This window comes from Centropristis striata, chromosome 11, assembly GCF_030273125.1.
Source record: "Centropristis striata isolate RG_2023a ecotype Rhode Island chromosome 11, C.striata_1.0, whole genome shotgun sequence".
NCBI classification, from domain to species: Eukaryota; Metazoa; Chordata; class Actinopteri; order Perciformes; family Serranidae; genus Centropristis; species Centropristis striata.
The window spans coordinates 8,767,344-8,787,072 of record NC_081527.1 but is presented as its reverse complement, the minus strand read 5'-3'; the positions used below and the strand labels follow the sequence as shown (position 1 = coordinate 8,787,072).

General features: G+C 40.2%; 1 protein-coding gene across 1 annotated transcript in view; it reads right to left on the bottom strand.

Moving 5' to 3' along the window:
* The window catches only part of LOC131979796 (disabled homolog 1-like), an 86,925-nt gene that overhangs the window by 22,531 nt on the left and 44,665 nt on the right, over positions 1-19,729 (bottom strand). The window contains exons 3-5 of the mRNA XM_059343827.1: positions 15,830-16,438; positions 5,914-6,053; positions 385-483 (exon numbers count right to left, since the gene is read on the bottom strand). Coding sequence (XP_059199810.1) covers positions 385-483; positions 5,914-6,053; positions 15,830-15,899 — 309 coding nt within the window. The 5' untranslated portion in view covers positions 15,900-16,438. The remainder of the gene's footprint in view (positions 1-384; positions 484-5,913; positions 6,054-15,829; positions 16,439-19,729) is intronic.

The following is a 19,729-nucleotide window of genomic DNA, read 5'->3' as shown; positions in this document are numbered from 1 at the left end:
AAACCAGTTTACTCAGGGTCAAATATCAAATGCAAGACCTGTAATTTAATGCTGTCATGTTCAATCAGTATGAGCTAAAGGGCAAACTGTCCTGTGGAAAGCATGCTCGTTTTGCATTGATATTTGGAGGGGGGGATGTGGATTTTTGCAAATGCGGTTGATGGAAATGTGAATACTCTTCCTCCTGCGCAGGTATTGCACTAATATGTCAACCGTGCCAGCCAGGCTCACAAGATGGCGGGCCCTGGCAGCCGTTGTGAACTGAACCATGCGAGCGTCTGCCCTCTGGATGTCCTATACTGTAGGTTCACAGTGTAGCAGCTGGCGGAGGGCCTCACGGTGCAGCTCTGCCACGAGGCCCCCGCGTGCTGACATGCTACTCACCCCTGATCTTTCACAGTAAATCTTGATCCCGCCGAAAGAGACCGTCAAGAACACTCTCTGCTTGTGCTCTCCTTTGGAACGTGCCGAGGAAGCCATTCCCTGCAGGAGATTAAAGGAAACGACATGAGGAGATGAAAGGATATGAGCTCAGCATGAGAGACGGTGAGCCTTCTTCTCTTCCGACTCAGGTGAGTGTGACAGTGGGAGATGGGGGGAGATATATTTTTGTGGGTAGGGAGAATATTGTGGGGGGGTGGGGGTAGGGTGACAGGAGTTACATAAGGTGTGATAGGACAGAATGTTCTTTCATGTGCCGTTTCTTGAAGCTTCACTCTCACAGGAATTCACACGTCGACTTGTGCAGCGAGTCTTATTATTATTATTACGGCCTTCCCCCACCCCCCGAGCACCTTTTTTTCTCTCCCTGTTCTTAAAGTAGGTTTACTGCACTTCAACGTGAAACACACAAGTGCTAGCTGACAACAATAAGGTGAGATTTGCTGACAGAATGGATCGCGCTGCTGACCAACCAGCTCGCTCCGACAACTTCACATACTGCTGACTGAACAGCCGATCCAGCCTTTGAAGTACGTTTTTCCCATGGATCTCAGCAGCAGCTACCCATTTTTCTTATATCCTCAGCTCTAATAAAGAAAACAATTAACATTTCCACCGTGTTTCATTTGACGCGACCTGTGTGCTTGACGTGTCTTTCACGGAACAAAGCCTGCGGGAGAAGAGAAGGAGGGGAGAAGAGGAGAGGAGATAAGAGGAGAAGAAAGACCTGCCTGCTGTGCTGAATAAACTGCAGGCCCAGTAATGTTGATGAGTGGTCGACCTCTTCCGTGCATCAGCTACCCTCCACTTTAGATTTTGTCTTTTAAGGCTTAGCTAATATTTAAAAACCAAAGCCATAACAGGTCACATTAATCACCATCAAGCTTTGCTTTGGCAGGGAGATATTAAAGGGGACCTATTATGCTTTAATGTATTTTCTCTTACATACACAAAATGTTACAATGTGGCCAAACTTTCAGATAAATGTATGTAAAAGTAATCCTTGTGAGCAAAAACCTTAGGTTGAATATATGGCTATTTGCAGGTCACTGCATTGTTTACATTACATACAGTCATGGAAAAAATGATAAGACCATCCTTGTTTTGTCCTTGCTTTTTTGTTAATTTAATGCCTGTTACAACGAAATGCACATTTGTTTGGACAAATATAATGATAACAACAAAAATTGTTTAATTTAAGAGCTGATATGTAGACATTTAACATGGTATTCTTGATAAGGATTTTGGTTATTATAAAAAAAACCCTTTGTTATCATTATATTTGTCCAAACAAATGTACCTCTAATAGTACCAGGCATTAAAATGAACAAGAAATTGAAGAAAACAATGGTCTAATCATTTTTTCCATGACTGTATACTGCTACATGTAGCTACATGCTAACGTTAGGAAAACTTGTAATCTTGGTTGGCCATGTTGTTAATTCTTCCCAAATTGTTGGTCACCTTCCTCCTGTAACATCTGGAAATTACGGAGTTTTTGGTGTAGAAGCTCTTACTGGAGATTTTTCACGGCAGAAAGTGCCAGTTACAGCCTGCTACATGCTAATGTCAGGAAAACCTGTACTCTTGGTTGCCAAATGTTGTTAATTCCTCCACAGTTTAAGATAAAATTGCCTGTTGTAACACCTGCAACTATGGAGTTTTTGGTTTAGAAGTGGTTATTGGTGCTTTTTTCACAGCATAAAGTGCTGCTTAGAGTGAAAATATTCAACTGCTTCATCTAGCTACATGATAGCGTCAGGAAAAACTTGCAATTTTGCCCATTTTGTGAGTTACTTTCCAATTTTGGATCACATTCCCTTTGGACCATCAAGTGAATAGCTTTTGTTTAAGAAGCTTCTATTTTTGATTTTCATACAGTAAAACATCCTGCTATACTTTAGAGTAAAAAATTAGACCACCCTTGTTTTCTTCAATCTCTTTTTCATTTTAATGCCTGGTACAACTAAAGGTACATTTGTTAGGACGAATACAATGATAACAACAAAAAGAGCTGATATCAAGCCATTTTCCATCATTTTCTTGATAATAATCAAAATCATTATCAAGGAAACCATGGAAAATGACTAGATATCAGCTCTTAAATTAAACTCTTATCAGCTATTTTTGTTGTTATCATTATATTTGTCCAAACAAATGTACCTTTAGTTGCACAAGAAATTGAAGAAAAACAAGGGTGGTCTAATATTTTTTTCCATGACTGTATTGTGATAGTATGATAAATAGTCATTCCTCTGGCTGCTCCAGAAGATGGTACAGAAATGGAGAGAGAGGAGTAGAGCACAGATGTGGAAGACCATGAAATGCTGACCAATAAGAGCAGGCTTTTCCGGGGTTGGGGGCTTGAAGGAGAGGTTCTACAATGGCATAGAGGTTCAGCAGCCATGGGCAGTGTGAAAAGTATTTTTTGAACATGCAAGCATGTAAACGTGTTCTTGTAGAAACCTTAAATACTTGTATGAACCTGAAAAGTGGCATAATAGGTCCCCTTTAACCCATTGACGCTGGGAAAGCATTACCGCATTTCTACCATTGAAACCGGGAGCGCTGTTGCGTCACTCTACCATTAAGGCCGGGACAGCGGATATGTCATTTTGTAGTATTTGTATTTTTTTCCACCTATTTTCGGTCTCTTGGCCAATGAAATGCATCAGAATACATGCGGGAGTGTCACAATGCAACATTGGACTTTTCCAGAACTTTGAAATCATGGAGGAAGACGACTATAGCGGAGGAGCGCAGCAGTAAGTGACGGAAGAGATCTGATGAAAACAGCGCCGATGATTTAATTACTGATCCGGACTTTGAACCCTCAGAACCAATCGACCGGCATTTATGGAGGAGGAACACGTTTTTAGATGACATATTTTCACCAAAGAACAGACATATTTGTGGCCATCTGGAGATAATAATAATATTATTAATAATATATTAATATTAATAATAATAATAATAATAGGCTAATTGATTGTGATGATGATATAAGAAATCATGACTGTTTATGTCTTATATTACTTTATGCGTCGTTGAGTACCCTGAAAAGTGCAATATATAAAATGTGTTATTATTATTATTATTATGATAATTTTTTTTTTATTAGAGTAGGCTAATGAGAACTATGTCTTGTTCTTCCAGTGGTCATATCATGTTTGCATCTTGCTAATGGGCATGTATTAGAATTATGCATAGGATTTTTTATTCAGTCAAATGTAACATTTGCTGAGTTTGTTGATTTTTTAAAAAACTTTATTGAAGGTTTGGACAAATAAACTCAACTTCGTATGAAAGCCACAGGTATAAGCTCTCAAATACTTTTTGAATTTCATTTTTATCTGCTACAGAGGCTGAAAAATCTATTATTTAGTAGGTGTTGAATTTCCAGAAAAACTTCAGGTTTTAGGGGGTCATTTGAAAATCGCCCATAGGTTTTCCAGGCATTTTTTTCCAGGCGCTTTAGGCCTTAATGGGTTAAAGGAAACATATCCTCAATCTTTACATACACAAGTGTACACTCATATGAGAAAAAGATGAGCTGACAGGATAAAGAGGGGAAGGGCAAAGAGACGAGGATAAAGAGCAGAAAAAGCAACAGGGACAACGAAGAGATGAAGTAAGTGAGAAAGAGGCGGGCGGGCGGGAGAGTCGATGGATGTTGTCAATCAGCCATCGGCTTCTCCATTTGGTGGATTAGTCCTCAAGGCAACGAGAGGCAGGTCAATAGAGACCCCGTCCCCTCTTCTATCCCCTGTCCAGATAATAGCAGGTCTGTATCGACTGCTCCATTGACTGTAACTGGCTGCTAGCTGGTGTGCCTATACTGGAGTCATATGGAGGGCAGTGCTGAAATGTCAGATTCAGGCCGGGAAAAAGTTGTTTTATTGGACATATCACTTTGGAAATGGATATGGGTGATGAGAGGCTTTGCCTTCCGGCTATACTGCTCTTCTCAAGGGGCTTCCCACACATTTAAGCTCCAGCAAAGTGTGTGAGAAGATACTTAAAAAGCCATGCATATACGTCCTCTTTTGGAGGAGGATTTATCCCGTAGCCACCTACTGCAAAGATGCTTATGCACTGCTTTTTTCCCCCCAACAAAGAGAGTTTTAAGTATTTCCTGCCTTTTTACTTTGGAGCGAGTAAACACAGCTGACATTTAAGAGGATACAGAATAAACTTTTCAGAAGAAGAAGACATTTCTGAGTGATATGTGATTTATAGATATAATTGACTGTTTCCTAAACCCCTCCCCCTGTCAAGCTTTGGATTTCACCTCACATATTGAATCGGTGTCCATGGGATCTATTAATAACGACACATGGCAGAAGGTAAGAAGTGAAGAAGAAGATCTGATGTTTCAAGGTTGAAAGCTGTAATAAAGTTTGGACTAAGGAGCCTGAATGTTGTTGTTTTATGATAAAAGTATAGGCACATATAGGAACCTTTAGTTTACATTTTGAATATGTCCATGATTGGTTCATGCCTTTATTTGCAATGTAAAAGCTCAGAAAAATCAACCTCAGTCACCCAAAAAATACATTGCTTATGCGCTCTGTAATTTTTGCATTCTGTGTTTAACATCCAGGACCCATTGTTCTGAAAATTTACAACAAATTTGAAGCGGTAAATCAACACCTGTTATCATTCTGAACTGTGCATGTGTGAGAACAGAAAAATTCACTGATGTAGCAACGGTAACTAGTGAATTTACAGTCCATCAGCACACATACTGTACTTCAAAGTAAGTTAAAAGACACTCTTTCAACCACATTCACAAGACTTTTTCCGACTTACTGTAGGACTGAATTTGACCTAATTTATTTGCAACAGTCTGTAAAGAACACAAGGCTAAAACATTATCTGGGTCACATTATCACAGTTTGCACATGTGCTGCAAGTATAACATCGTGGAGTTTGTTGTAAAAATAGAAGGCTGTGACTGACATGAGAAGACATTCAAGAGGCAGACAAATTGTGGGGTTAGTGTTCTTGCAGTCACACGCTAAAAAGTGAAAATTTCCTACTTAAGTGATATGCTCCTTTAAGCGTCTCAACATAGGAAGCCAGTTTGCCTCCAAGGTCAAAAACAGCTGTATGAATAAATGCAGAGAGCTTTGAGCAATACTAAAAATACAGCAGCCTATTAGAGGGAAAATAAAGCACAAGGCTGCTTCCATTTTGCACCAGATATAAAACCAACCCTACAGTAGCTACGTGACAAAGAGCTACAGAATAATACGGTCGGACTTTTATTTGTTCCGTCTGGTCAGTTCTTTACCGAGCTCCAGTGAGTCACATACAGGACAAGACAGTTCCCATGACTCATTCAACGGACAATACAGACATGCCCGAGCATGCCTTTTCCAAATCTGACTGTGATGAGTGAAGAGACTCAATGATGCCCCCCGACACACACACACACACACACACACACACACACACTGAAGTCCGCACCTTCAACTTCATCATGGAGTCCTGGCACAGCTTGTCCCCGCGCGCCGCTGTCACCTCATCAATCCCGATCAGCTTGGCCTTGTAGCGCACGCCATCTCCACGGAAACGCTTAATAAGCCCCGCCTCACTGCGGTCCTGACCTGCGGGCGGGAGAGAAAGAGAGACGATGAAAAATAAGGAGGAGGCAAATAAAAGCGAGTGATTACAGGAAACAAGGATGCACAAGGAGCTCAACTGGATCCTTCAACTAAACTGTCATGCCCTGCTGGAGGTATAGAGTCTAGTGTGTATAGTGTGTGTGTGTGTGTGTGTGTGTGTGTGTGTGTGTGTGTGTGCGCGTGTGTGTGTGTGTTTGTGCATGCGTGAGCTGGCTGCTCCGAAATAAATATTTATGGAATAGGAAATGCAGAATGAATTGCAAATTAGCAGCAGCGAGCAAAGATTGAAAGAAAATTGAACTTGAGATTGAAAATGAAGTTGGATAAAGCCGGTGGACTAAATGAGAAAACAACTGGAACATTGGGAACACACTGCCGTCACCTATTGCAGGGCACTGTGGGACATTCACACACAAAAAAGCAAAGGTGGAAGGTTATGGGGGCGGCTAAATCGGGGGTGCTCATTCCTGTGCCTCACCCACGCCCACAGTTCCCATGGGTGCTATTGGTGGTGAGACAAACCAGCTTGAATGGCTGCTATTGAGGGGAATCATCTCGGTCCACCGCTCACCCATAATCCACTGGGCCCTCCCTGGGTGATGGATGTTGGGTGGTGGGATGGTGGTGTGACACAGGGGGGGGCATTTGCAAATGTGTGTCTGGTTAGCCCCGGGCTCCCCCCCCCCTCCCTGTTGCTCATTATTCTGTCTGTCAATCTGTGAAACTGTCCTGACACCACCTTGACATCGACACCTTTTCTCATTTTGTCTCTGCACTATCTACCATAGATTTGGTTTTGATTATGTGCGTGCGAGCCTCAAGCAGCGTCTCGTGCCTACAAAGTATAAACCATCTCCTGGTAACCTGCGCTACGTCTGTCTGCTGCAAAAAAAAAACAAGACTCCCGCCGCATTCACAAGACAAGATAGCAGGATTTCAAAATCAAGGTCACCATCACCTTTGAGAATTTAACAGTTTTCAGGCCCCTTGCTCACTCAATTCTAGGTCATGACGGCACATTTAAGTGGCTGGCTAAGCCGTGTGCGAGAAGAGAACAAGGTTTAATATCCCTAACAGACTGTCAGGCTGCACTCAAAGACCATATTACACAAAATTGACCCTATTCCACCCAGAAAACGCACAGTATTGACAGTCCATAACATATCTACCCAAACACATGGAATTTATTCTTATATAAGGAAAAATCCCAAAGAAAAAAAATAGAAAAAAGGAAATTAAGTGGCATGTGAAAATGGAGGGGGGGAAAAAACGTCCAAGTTCGAATGCAAGCACTTGTCTTGGCTATGCACACCCTCTCACTAATTCATGAGGGCACAATTCTCTAAAGGGGGGGAGGGCTTGACGATGCTAAAGTCATTAAAGTCTCTAAGCAAGTGAATGTCAAATCTGGGTCTAATTCAGACTTGTTTCTCAGCCAGAGGATAATGAGTGTTATATACAGCCACCGTGTACCTCTGAACATTAACCAGCCTGGCATGCACACAGCAACCATGTAGAGAAATCAGCATTCCCACTTGAATGATAAACTCGCTAAAAAGACAAGCTGTGTACAGTGTATGTGCTGCTGCTTAAACCCTTCAGGACAGATGTAATAGAGGGCAGACTCCTACGATAATTATTGCTGTACCTTATTCAAGCCATCCCTCACGCGGCGACTGTAGCCTATTCATACAGTATTATGTATTCCATCCAGATTTTACTGACTCATACAGTAATGTAATGTAAAATGCATGCTGCTCCAGTTGCATTTTAAACAAGATCGGTCCAATTCAGTGCAGCTCTCTCAGATGAGCTTTAACCAGATGTTCTGTGCCATTTGTTTCTTTACATACAGCGTGCCATTTCCCCTAATAACACTTCAGGAGAGATTTAGAGGTTTATGCACAGATCCTCCAAAAAGTAGGCCTTGCATACCGAATGAGAGTCTTGACACAGTGGCATAACTCGTACGCTACGTGCTCTGGGTTCAGATCAAGACGAGCGAGTGTGCTGTATTTGAAAACTAAAGAGCTGCGGGGCATGCTGTTTTATGTTGTTACACACTGTAAGAAAGGAGAAGAGAGACGGAGAAGGTGTGTGTGTGCGCGGAAGAGAGGGGGTTGACACATATTTCTGGATTTACAATTACCCAAGGTTGAATGGCCCTCACAATATTTCTGGCCCATAAGCCTGATGCTCATAATTTGTGTGACAGAGGGCTGCCTAAAGCATCGTCTTCTGTTGGTCTGCGTCTAAGTGTATCCTACACATGGGACAACATGCCTGCCATTTGAGGTCCTGGTGGTCTAAGATGAACACATCTAAAGGAGACTTTCCTCTCCCCATAAGCCGTAGCTTAATACAACCCATATTTACATTTGTAGTAAGCAGCGCCCCCTAGTGGCCGTAGTGATTATAAAGGAAGCGAAGGAAGAAGTGAGGGTACGGAGTGTAAAAGTAAAGGTGGAAATGAGGATACAAAGACACCAAGGTTCACTTTGGGCAGGTGGGAGGGCTGATAGATCAAATAAACACAGGTGTTTCATGTTAAACTAAATGTGCAGATTGTTTTTTAAAGTTCTTAACTTAACATCCATGCATAGTAGCCTAATCACGTACATTCTTCTTAACCTTAGGCAAATGATTTTAGCCGTGTTTCCACTGAGTACTTTTTGGAAAGCAGGTGAGTGTTTTGGCTCCGCCCACTATTTAGTTCCCCTCTGCCTCTGTTCCCATACAGCTAGTTTTGTAGCGGCTAACCAACGGAGTTCGAATTTTTTGTATGTTTCATTGTGTTTTAATTGTGTTTTAACTGTGTTTTATTTGTCTTATGTTCCCCTATCTTATTTCTTTCTTTTTATCTTCTGTAAAGCACTTTGTGATTTTATCTGTGAAAAGTGCTATATAAATAAACGTTACTTACTGACTTACTTACTTACTTATTTACTTACTTACTTACTTGTGTTGTATTAACTCTCAAATGTACGTCGCTTTGGATAACAGCGTCTGCTAAATGGCATTGTAGAATTGTAGAATTGGACCCACAAAACGTTATTGACAAAACTGTTTAGTAGCATAGGAATGTAATTTCAAAGGCCGGTCTTCCCTTTTGCCCTCATTTCCAACAACCTAATAATTGCCATACAACAGCCAAATTTTCAAAGCTGCTATTCAACAGCCAGGACATCAGAGGGGCCTCAAATCAAACGCTACCACCCCCTACCTGACTCACAGGCCCTGCACCAGGACCATGGAGAGAACAATTACTGTTCTCCCTGCTCCATACTGTTTCAGGGCTTGTTTCTGATCACAGTGTTGCATCCTATTCCTTGCCACACTAGAATGGGGACAGTGAAGGGACAGATGGCAACAGATGGAGAGTCAGAAGTGCCCCTCCAGATATAAGGACTTGGCAACAAGAAACTTTTTGTTGGGGATCTGGGCATCATGGCAGCTTAACCTTTGAACCGATCCGAGTGTGTTTCTGTGTCTGCCTGTCAATTTCCCTGTCTGCAGAAAGGCCCCACACGCAATGCATTTAGTTATAATGAGATGTATAGCGAAGCCGGTAACACTTTACAATAACCATCTATGTGGTGTTTATAGATGGTTTATAAACCAATTATTAACCATTTACAAAGTGCTATACGTATTTAATCTTTAAATGTTTTCAAACAATTTCTTAAAGGTGAATATCAATCATTTTGAAATCATTTACATACTTAACATTGGTGTTAAAATGTTACAATGAGTCTGGGAAGGTGTGGGAGGAGAGTGGGCTGATTATCATCAATGTTTGTATAATGCAGCCATCATTTTGTTGTGTAAACTTTATTTGTTTATTTTATTTTTATTTTTTGTTTACATATATGTATGTATATATATGTGCATACGCAAGATACCAGAGTTTTTTTAATTAATTTGTATTTATTTAATTATTTTCTTTATATATATATATATATTATTGTTATTTTTTAATTACTATTATTGTTTGTGTGTCTGTTAATTCACTGTTAAAAATCTATAAAAATTGTTGAAACAAAAACAAAAATGTTATAATGAGTGCAAACCTATAAATAAACTAATAATTATAATCTAATTGTTTGTTAATGGTAAAGTAACTATCAACTGACATTAATAAACCATCTATTTGCCATTTATAAATTATAGTTCAACATTTATAAATGGTCTATTTACCATCTATAAATGATGGTTATTGTAAAGTGGGTAACGCTTTATATTAAGGTCCTTGTAATAACCATTAATTAACAAGTAATAAGGCCCTTGTTAGTCCTTACAAGATGCTTATTAACATTATTGTGTGTTTATAAGCTTATATAAGTGTTAATAATGGCATTACAAACACCCATGACCCACCTATTATGTCTTTGCCATGCCTTTATTAATCTTATTTTGTTTGCTTATTGATATTAAAATATACTTTATTGCTCATCTTTATTATATTATTATTATAAGTTAACTATAAGTTAACTATGCTTTTTGCAACTACCGGATCTAAAGCGAGAACAATGCCTTATTATTTGTTAATTAATGGTTATTAAGGACCTTATTATAAAGCGTTACCATAAAGTGTTACCGCGAGGCCTACTGAGTCACCTTCATGCGAAGTAGAATATTAACCGTTATTTTTTGCGTCTCTGCCTGCACAGGTCATTTGACGTCCCTAAAATGAAAAGACGAGGTGTGTCCTATCAGCGCGGGGGGCTGATGACTCTAAGCAGCAGTAAAGAGAATGGATGTCTGAGGAAGGCAAATCTGTCCCCGCCATCTGCCTCCCCCATGTGCATGAAATAACTTTCATAAGCCTCAGCAAACACACAGACACACACTTACAAACATTAACAGCAGCACGTGTTTCCCCCCGTCCAACCCCGCACTGATGTCAAAAAATTCCTCCACCCAACTTTGGCTTTGGCACAGATCGAGGTTTTGGTTTAATGACTGATCGTTAAAGCAGTTACAGAGTTAATGAGGGGTATTGTGCACATCGTCAATACGGCGGGCAGCCCGTCGAATCACTGTGGAGTTACACGCAGGTATTGATGTGTGCTGGGTGGTGATGGGCGAGATCATTCTCTAGGAAGAGACTCCACAATGATGCTATTATCGTGGCGAGGCAGAGGGACGAACAGTTGGATAAGCGCACCGGCAAATGACACGGTCAAATGTGGGAAATAGTGTTTGAATAAGGTGAAATGGTTGCTATTTGTACTGCCTCTTACAATCTTTCCAATGTCATGCATTCAGTACGAGAGGTGACTGGTGATTTCATCTTCTTTTTTGCCTCCCTCTGTCTCCTTCTGTGTCGTTTTTCTGGCATCTCCGTCCTTCTCCTCCTCCTCTCTCTCTCTCTCTCAATGTCTCTCTGTCCTCTATTTCTTGTGTCTCTTTTTGAAATGAATCTTTTTTTTCTTCCCTTTTTTTGCGCACAGATTACAGTGGGAGAGCAACAGTTGCTATGGAGATAGAGCAAAGTCACGCATGTAAAGCAATTCTGTTGATGGATAGAGGGGAGCTTTGGCTTTTCCATGGCAGTCAGAGTTTGCTGCTGTGAGGTTTGATTTTTCCAAATGGTTTGTTGAAAGGAATGAACAGTAAAGCAATGACTCTCCCGGAAACAAAACACAAGACAGTGTGTCCCAGTATCAGCCTGTATGTTCTCTGAAATATGTTCTTTAAGTGAGTTATGAAGCGATACGCAAAAGAATACGCAGCACATGCTTTAATCGACGAGGCTAATAAGCATCTATGTAGACCAGACCTGTGCATCAGGCAGCCCGGGGGCCACATCTGGCCCAGTGCTTTTATTTTGAAGGATATTTACGCATGTGCGTGCATGCATAGGCACTTGCACAGAAATACGTTCCACAAAAAACACTCAGTTACCTTGTTATCTTGTAGGGTTGTCAAAAGTATCGATACTCAAAAAAGTGTCGATACTAAAACGTTGTATCCGGATACGATACTCATTTTCAAAAGTATCGAGTATCTGAAGCTTGTTATCATAGTTGCAGTTTCTTTTTGCACAACTGTGTATAATTTTTACATGTTGCATTTTTCTTGTTAATAAAAATATTTCTGTTCTCTTTGTTTTTATCCTTGTGGTATCGAAAATGGTATTAAGGATCAAATATTTTCCTGAGTATCGGTATCGAGTTGAAAATTTTAGTATCGTGACAACCCTATTACCTTGTGAAAAACACTTATTGCTTTTTGCATGTTAATAAATTGCTGGTTTACTGCATAACATACATGCTCTATATTGTTTTTGTGCTTTGAATGTATGTTGTGTTCAAAAATCAAAATCAATCAAAAGTGAGATAGTGATTGGAGTTTTTACTATATTTTAACTGCTATGTTTGACTTACTCCACACTAAGATAGTCTTATCATAACATGTATTCTTACCAGTAGCAGCTCAAAACCAGATAATTTACTGCATTTCATAAAGCAATTAAGTTCATTTTGAGCAGAATTAAGTTCAGAGTTTTGGTCCGGCCCCCCGCAGCCTTCGCAGTATCTCATGTGGCACCTTGGGACAATTAATTGTCCACCCCTGATGTAGACCATACGAGTACAACAGGACATAGTGTTGGAGATGGGGCCCTGTTCATTCCTATGAAAGGTGCTCAGTGGCGCATAAGGCCAAAAAGATTTGAATTTGACTGCCATGTATGAAACTCAGATCTTCTAAATCTATTGGCCCATAGAGGAAACACACTAGTGCTTCATTTAAACCCCGCCTCCCAAATGCTCTAATTTCACAACTTTTACTTCACAATGATTTAAATATGAAATATGGGCTATTTAAGTGTTTGTGAAAGAGACGTGTGTAAGTCAGCAGATCTTTTATTTGTGGTACATAAACTTCCCAGTACAATTTCAGTCTGATGGGAAAAGTCTTTTTGGGCCTAATGCCATTGCAGGATGGACTTGGTAGTTGTAATTACACAGTTTGGCCACAAAGACAAAGTACAGATGCATCTCAATAAACTGGAATATCATTGAAAGTTTATTTATGTCAGTAATTCAATTGAAAAAGTCAAAATAACACATTATATAGATCCATTTCACACAGAATGAAGCATTAGATGTCTTAATTTATTGAATTTCTTCTAATTATAATGATTATGGCTTACATGTAATGAAGACCTAAAATTCAGCATTTCAAAAAATGTTAATATTACAAAAGACCAATTTTAAAAAGTATGTTTAATATGAAAATGTCGGCCTCTGAAAAGTATGTCCATCTATATGACTCAATAGTTGGTTTGGGCTGTTTGACTTGAACTAAATGGACTTTTCCATCATATTCTAGTTTATTGAGATGCACCTGTACTTAAAACCCAGTGTTGTTTCTGATTCTGTGGGCTTGTTTTAGGCATAAAAAAAAATCAAAATTGGATAATAACATATTAAAATGATTTTCAAAATCTAATATTCAAATTCCACATACTTACACCATCCCCTGCTGAAAACACTACTGTTTGACTAACAACTACTAAAAACTACACTTTTAGGAAATTATTTTTTTGAATACAACAAGTTATTTTACTTTCTCGAAATAAGTAGTTTTGTTGCCTAAACCTAACCAAGTAGTTCTGTTTCACAATGTTAATCACATGTTTAAAACAGCTATTGTGACACTGTTTTACAATGTAAAAGTGACATATTTTGTAAGATATAATGCGAACCCTTCATGAGCAAATTAATTTTTTTTATTCTTAAAACTAAATGAAATTATATATTTGCAACCGTAAAAAAAAAAGGTTTACATCATCCAAAGGAGTGAATGAATGGGCTTCGGCAGACAAGTCAGAATTAGATTTACACATGGTTGGTTTGGGTGTTTTAATGGGAAATATTGACAATATGACAAATATAAAAAAAAGGCAACCTTATCCTTTAAATAACACCAATTTTCTCTGTGTCTTAGTACCCGTATGAAACAGTGCTCAGTCCAAATACATGTCATCAACCTGATCGTGGGTCGTGTCCTTCACCTGGCCCCAGCCTGCATCACAAACACCACGTGCTGTCTGGCAGCCTGCATGCATTAACGTGGCCCCATTTCCATTTATATGGGTCTAAATAGCATCTTTGCTGATTGTGACAATGGCCCCTGCAGCACATGTGATTAACATGGTAAAGTCAGGGGCTGATACCCTGTGCTGATAGCCTCCTCTGATGAGCCGCATGGCCACGTGTGTAATAGCCCCCTCGCTCTGCCCCCCCCCCCTTCCACTTAACTCAAATCAATGGGCCCTCCTCCAGCCTGGCCATTTATCTGAGTGAGCCGACAGGGCCAGTGAAACAGCCACAGAGGACCTGGCCCCGCGGCCTCGTTACAGCCAGCCCGCAGAAGCCAGATTTACTGGACTAGCTGGAGTGGCTTTATTCATGGATGGAGAAATGAGAGGAAAAAAGGGATGGAGGGCGAACGAGAAAGCATCCTCTTCTTGCTCACTTCCTTCCTTTCTTCCTTCATTCCTTCTTTCCCCTCCCTGTGGATCTCATTCTTTCTCTTTCTCCACTTCTTTCCTCCTCTCAGCCAATTCAATCCCATTTCAATCTCCCAGTGAAGTTTCGGAGAATGCCTCGTCCTATTACATCACTTATGCTGTTCATCAAAGCGACAGGGTGTGAATTACCCCTGTCCATGACACCTAAATCATGGCGCTACCAAACCCCGAGGCTACATGGAATAGCTGTTACTACATCTGGATCCGTGAGATGAGACAGGGAGCCTCTCGGCGGGCTTGACTTGAGTGAAGCTTCTCTCCATGCACTCCAGCGTTATTTAGCTTTATCCAAACATGACTGAAAGTTACGTTTACTGCCTGGCAAACATCACAAAGCTGCCACTTCCCCATTTTGTTCTGATTTCCTTTCTTACATCAGCATCATATATCAGACTCCTTTTCTTTCATGCATTAGTTATGTCAAAAGACTTTGGATTTTATGGTCATGATTCAAAAACATTTTTGATTTTTCAGCCCAAAAGGCTGTGCCGTTACTAGACTACCAACCAAGGGCACAAAGGTGTGCATCCTCGATTTTTGAATTCATTTTTCAAATTATCATTATTTACATAGGACGACCTGGCCCCGGATAAGTGGAAGAAAATGGATGGATGGATGGATACATAGGACGTGTTGCGGCATTGCACTGTTTCCGATCGGACGCCTTTTAGGGGAGCTCCGCCCCCTTTTAGCGGAGCTCCGCCCCATTGTGTGATAGGCCTACACCTGGTCAGTAACACAATTCACTCTGGATTTCCACCCTGACTCATCTCATCTGGAAGTCTATTTAGCCTACCTATCTTTCAGAGTTTTTAAAGTGCGCTACAAGGTTCGATTTTCCCAAAAAATTTGAATAGTTTCCAGCGAATATCAATGTTCAATGTGTATGTGCTGGATGGTGTGTGAACCTTATGAAAAGTAAGTGTTTTATGGAGTTGTAGACGTTGTAGTGGTCTGCATGTAATGTACGAATAAATACTTCCTACTTATAATTAGAAGAATAAATGAAGAGATTAAATGTTTCATTCTGTGTGTAATGGATCTATATAGTGTGTTATTTCCACTTTTTTAATTACTGACATAAATAAACATTTCTATGATATCTATTTATCTAATTTATTGAGATGTACCTGTACAGAGACACAATCACAGAACTGCAGCACTAATGCATCACACTGCAGAGATTAGACAGTTTGCTGAGTATCGTCTCACGTACCTTTGATCCTCCTGGACTCCCTTCGCTGGCTGGTTTTGACACCCGGCTGGAGCTCGGCCTCCGCTGACATCCTCCACTGCTGAGTCCCTCGTCCTGCTCACAGCAGATCCAACATGGGTAAGCAGCACACTAGCTAATCCTCCCAACTCCCAGTGTCCGATTCCCCCGCACTCCAGTCTTTCTTACAGTTTGTTGGAGAAAATCTCATTCAAATCCATGATGAGACGTCTGGTACTCCTCAACAAAGGAAGGCCCAGCATTGATAACTATGCCCCGTCAGTGCTGGCCCATGGTGTTTGGGTATCGCTGAACAACGCATGAAAAGATGAATTATAAGCTGGGGGATCCTCTGGAGAGCAGCCTCAGATCGGACTTGACATCTTCTGGAGTGTACCTGAGTTCTCTCTTTGAAGGTCAAGTATCACATGGTCCACTGTTGCTCTTTTCTGAGGGTCCACCTATTACTCAGGAGTAATTCCCTCCGGGGGCGACTGCAACATTGATTGAATCAAATATTGTTCTTCAGAGTAGGTCAGGAGTGGATATTATTCTTTGGTGGAGTACTTCAGATGCAGTCCGACAGCCCATCACAGTCACTTGCTCGGAGCGCTGCAAGGAGAGCAGACAGACATGACAGTTAATGTTAATCTGGTTAAAAATTAAGATGAGAAACACATGCCCTTTGATCACTCATTACAGCATTAATTTAAAATATAAAAATGGCAGGTAGCAATTTAACAAATCAGCAAAGATGTTATTATCTCTTCTGGATCATCAATCCTTAATGAGAGTGTGCTGTTCGGCGCGCACCCCCGAAAGAGACCTGTGGCGAATTACTTGACGCTCTTGTTTTATGTACAGCTTGTGAGTAAATATAGCACATTAAAGCATGACCGGTGCTTCTGTGCATGGAAAGCTGAATTTCAGAAGATGGATTGTTAATGCTCAGAGCTCAGGCCAACGGCACGAGAGGAGGGGAAGTCGCAGAAAGCGATGAATGACAGGCTGTTTCAAACAAACTGTGGTGGAAATCCTGGCACAGTTGCCTATAAACTGGAACCCCCCACATTGTGCTTTAATGCCCTTGAATCATCCACTGCTAACACGGGGGCCGTGCCAAGCTGGCACCGCGACTGGCACCGCTTCTGTTGGCATGGTGATGGGCCATTGTTGGAGAAAGAGGCCTTCAGCCTACCCCGGCCCTGGAAAGAGCTGCTGCACATCCAGCACATTATCCTGTTTGACATTGTTTGACATTGTGAGTCTGTGTGGTGAGGATCTCAGTGTCTTTTTAAATGTATTTTAAGATTTCTTTTCAACCAATTTTGATACTCAGATACTGAACATTTTGCTTCCTCCTAAAACTATTTCTATTGTAAAGACACAGGCTGTTTAGAGGTCACCCAAATTACAAAAAGCACATCACTTTTTTTTTACCCAGGTTGGGATGATGCTCCACAAACAGTGTCCCCGTTAAATCTGGATAATCCACAGACCTCAATGTGAGCAGTTTTCATTGGAACTACTTTCTATCAAAAAATAGTCCCTAAGAAAGCTATTCTTAGGGACTATCACTGTGAGGATTGTGGATTATCCACAGTAACTGGGACACTGTCTCTGGATAGAGATGTTGCTGTTGAATTTTTTAAATGTCATTTTTTCAGTGTTGTGAGCTCCACATATGGAAATCCATTCACCTTCACTTTATTGTGGTGGTGGCTGCAAAAATCTCAGAGATGGATTTCTCAAATCCTGGGAGCATAAAGCTGAATGTAGCTTTTGTGATTTCAGTTACCTAACGCAGGCTGTTCTATCCACTGTTAGTTAGTTAAGTAATGCACTCTAATTTGTTGATAACCCACCTATTTGTGAGCCAGAAGGCGCAGGAGAAATTGAGAGGACGTGGTAAAAAAAAACAAGAAAGTGACATTAATGATTAAGGTTAGGGTAAAACTATCAGTGTAAGCCAATCAGAAGCAGAGCTGGCCTTGCGTCGTTCTGATTACAACAAGGACAATATTTTTTATGAACACAGATCTTTTCTAGCCATATTGAGACAGTCCATTTATGTTGGGAGGGTCAAACAAAAACAGGAGTTTGACGCGGGAGGCCAGTTTCCTTTGTCAATCCAAAAGCCATTGTTATTTTAACTAACTTCTGAATTAACTTCCGTCTGTAAACACATATTGTATTTCACGCTTCATATTCTGTAGAAACATATGGAAGTAGTTATTTTAAGTTATTTTACTTTGCAGAAATTAGTAGTTTTGTTGCCTAAACCTAACCAAGTAGTTCTGCTTTACAATGTTAACCACATGTTTAAAACAGCCAGTGATGGCAAAATTATTCAGATCTCTTACTGAAGTAAAAGTGCTAATATCACAGTGTGAAATTAATCCACTACAAGTAAAAGTCCTGCATTCATCTTACTGAAGTAAAAGTACAAAAGTATCAGCATCAAAATGAACTTAAAGTATCCAAAGTAAAAGTACTCATTATGCAGAATGAACCCACTCAGATTGTTTTATATATTCTAACATAGGACTTCTTACAATATTTGAATGGATGCTTTTATGTAATCAGTGTTTTACTTTTGTAAAGACAGGGCTCATTTAATTACTTACTTATTATACGATTTAATTTAAAAAAAAGTCTAATCATTTTAAATTGATTATGTTTTTTATGTTAATTTCGACCTGTAAAGTAACTAAAGCTGTCAGCTAAATGTAGTGGAGTAAAAAGTACAATATTTGCCTCAAAATGTAGTGAAGTAGAAGTAAAAACTTACTCAAAATTGAAATACTCAAATAAAGTACAAGGACCTCAAATTGTACTTGTACAGTACTTGAGTTAATGTACTTAGATACCACTGAAAACAGCTATTGTGACACCATTTTACAATGTAAAAGTGACTTATTTCATAAGACATAATACCAACCATACCAACACTTCATGTTGCAAAGTGTTAACTAAGTAAGAAATCCTTAGGATCAGTATCTAAATGTTAATATTCTATCATTTATCCAGAAGCAGCTTTTTATTTAATCCCACAGGTGTCTACTGTCTGTCCAGAATATTACAGCGTTTGCCCTTTGCTAAATCAACGTTTGAATACAATATTTTCATGTGCTACAGAGTGCTAAGGTCACAAATTGGGCCAAAAATGACTAGATTCTGCCAGATATAAATGGAAAATAGCATTTTTATTTCTAATTTGTGTTCCAGAAAGCAATTTCTCCAGTGCACAGTTGCATAGCTTCGTGCATTCCTTTGCAGGTATGCAAGTATTAAACAAATTGATCTATGAAATAGACACTTCATAGCTCCTTCTCCTCCTGCAGACAAGTCCTTCAACCCTTCCATTATTCCAAAATGAACTGCGATGTTAAGACACATTTCATTTCCTTTAACAACAGGTCATTGCGGATGCTTCTTCACTACCGGTTCTCCTTGTGCCTGGCTGTCTAGACCATGTGTCACCCCTCATGCGTACTTATGAGGCAGATAATGTCACCCAGGTCCAGGCGAAGGGGGCAATTTCACCATAAGTACTTCTCAGACAGAGCCTTGGAGTGCCAACGATGGGAGAGGTATTTTCCATGTCACAAAGAACCTTATCAGAATGTAATTTTCATTACCAACGAGGGAGATATGCCTCATTGTATTAGACGGAAGAGCGATTTAATGTGATGTACGGCTGCTTGTCAAAACCAATGCTATCTAGGTCACCCAGACTCCCCAATCTGCTCTGTGTTTTAACAGCTCCCAGTGTCTCTTATGATTTGGGTCAGAGTTAACGAGCATCACTCGTTTCTCCAGCTACTCTCAACTGTTAGGGGATGTCAAAAGCCCTTGACAAAAGCCACCCTTTATTTATTAATTTGTTCATTTTAGGACTAC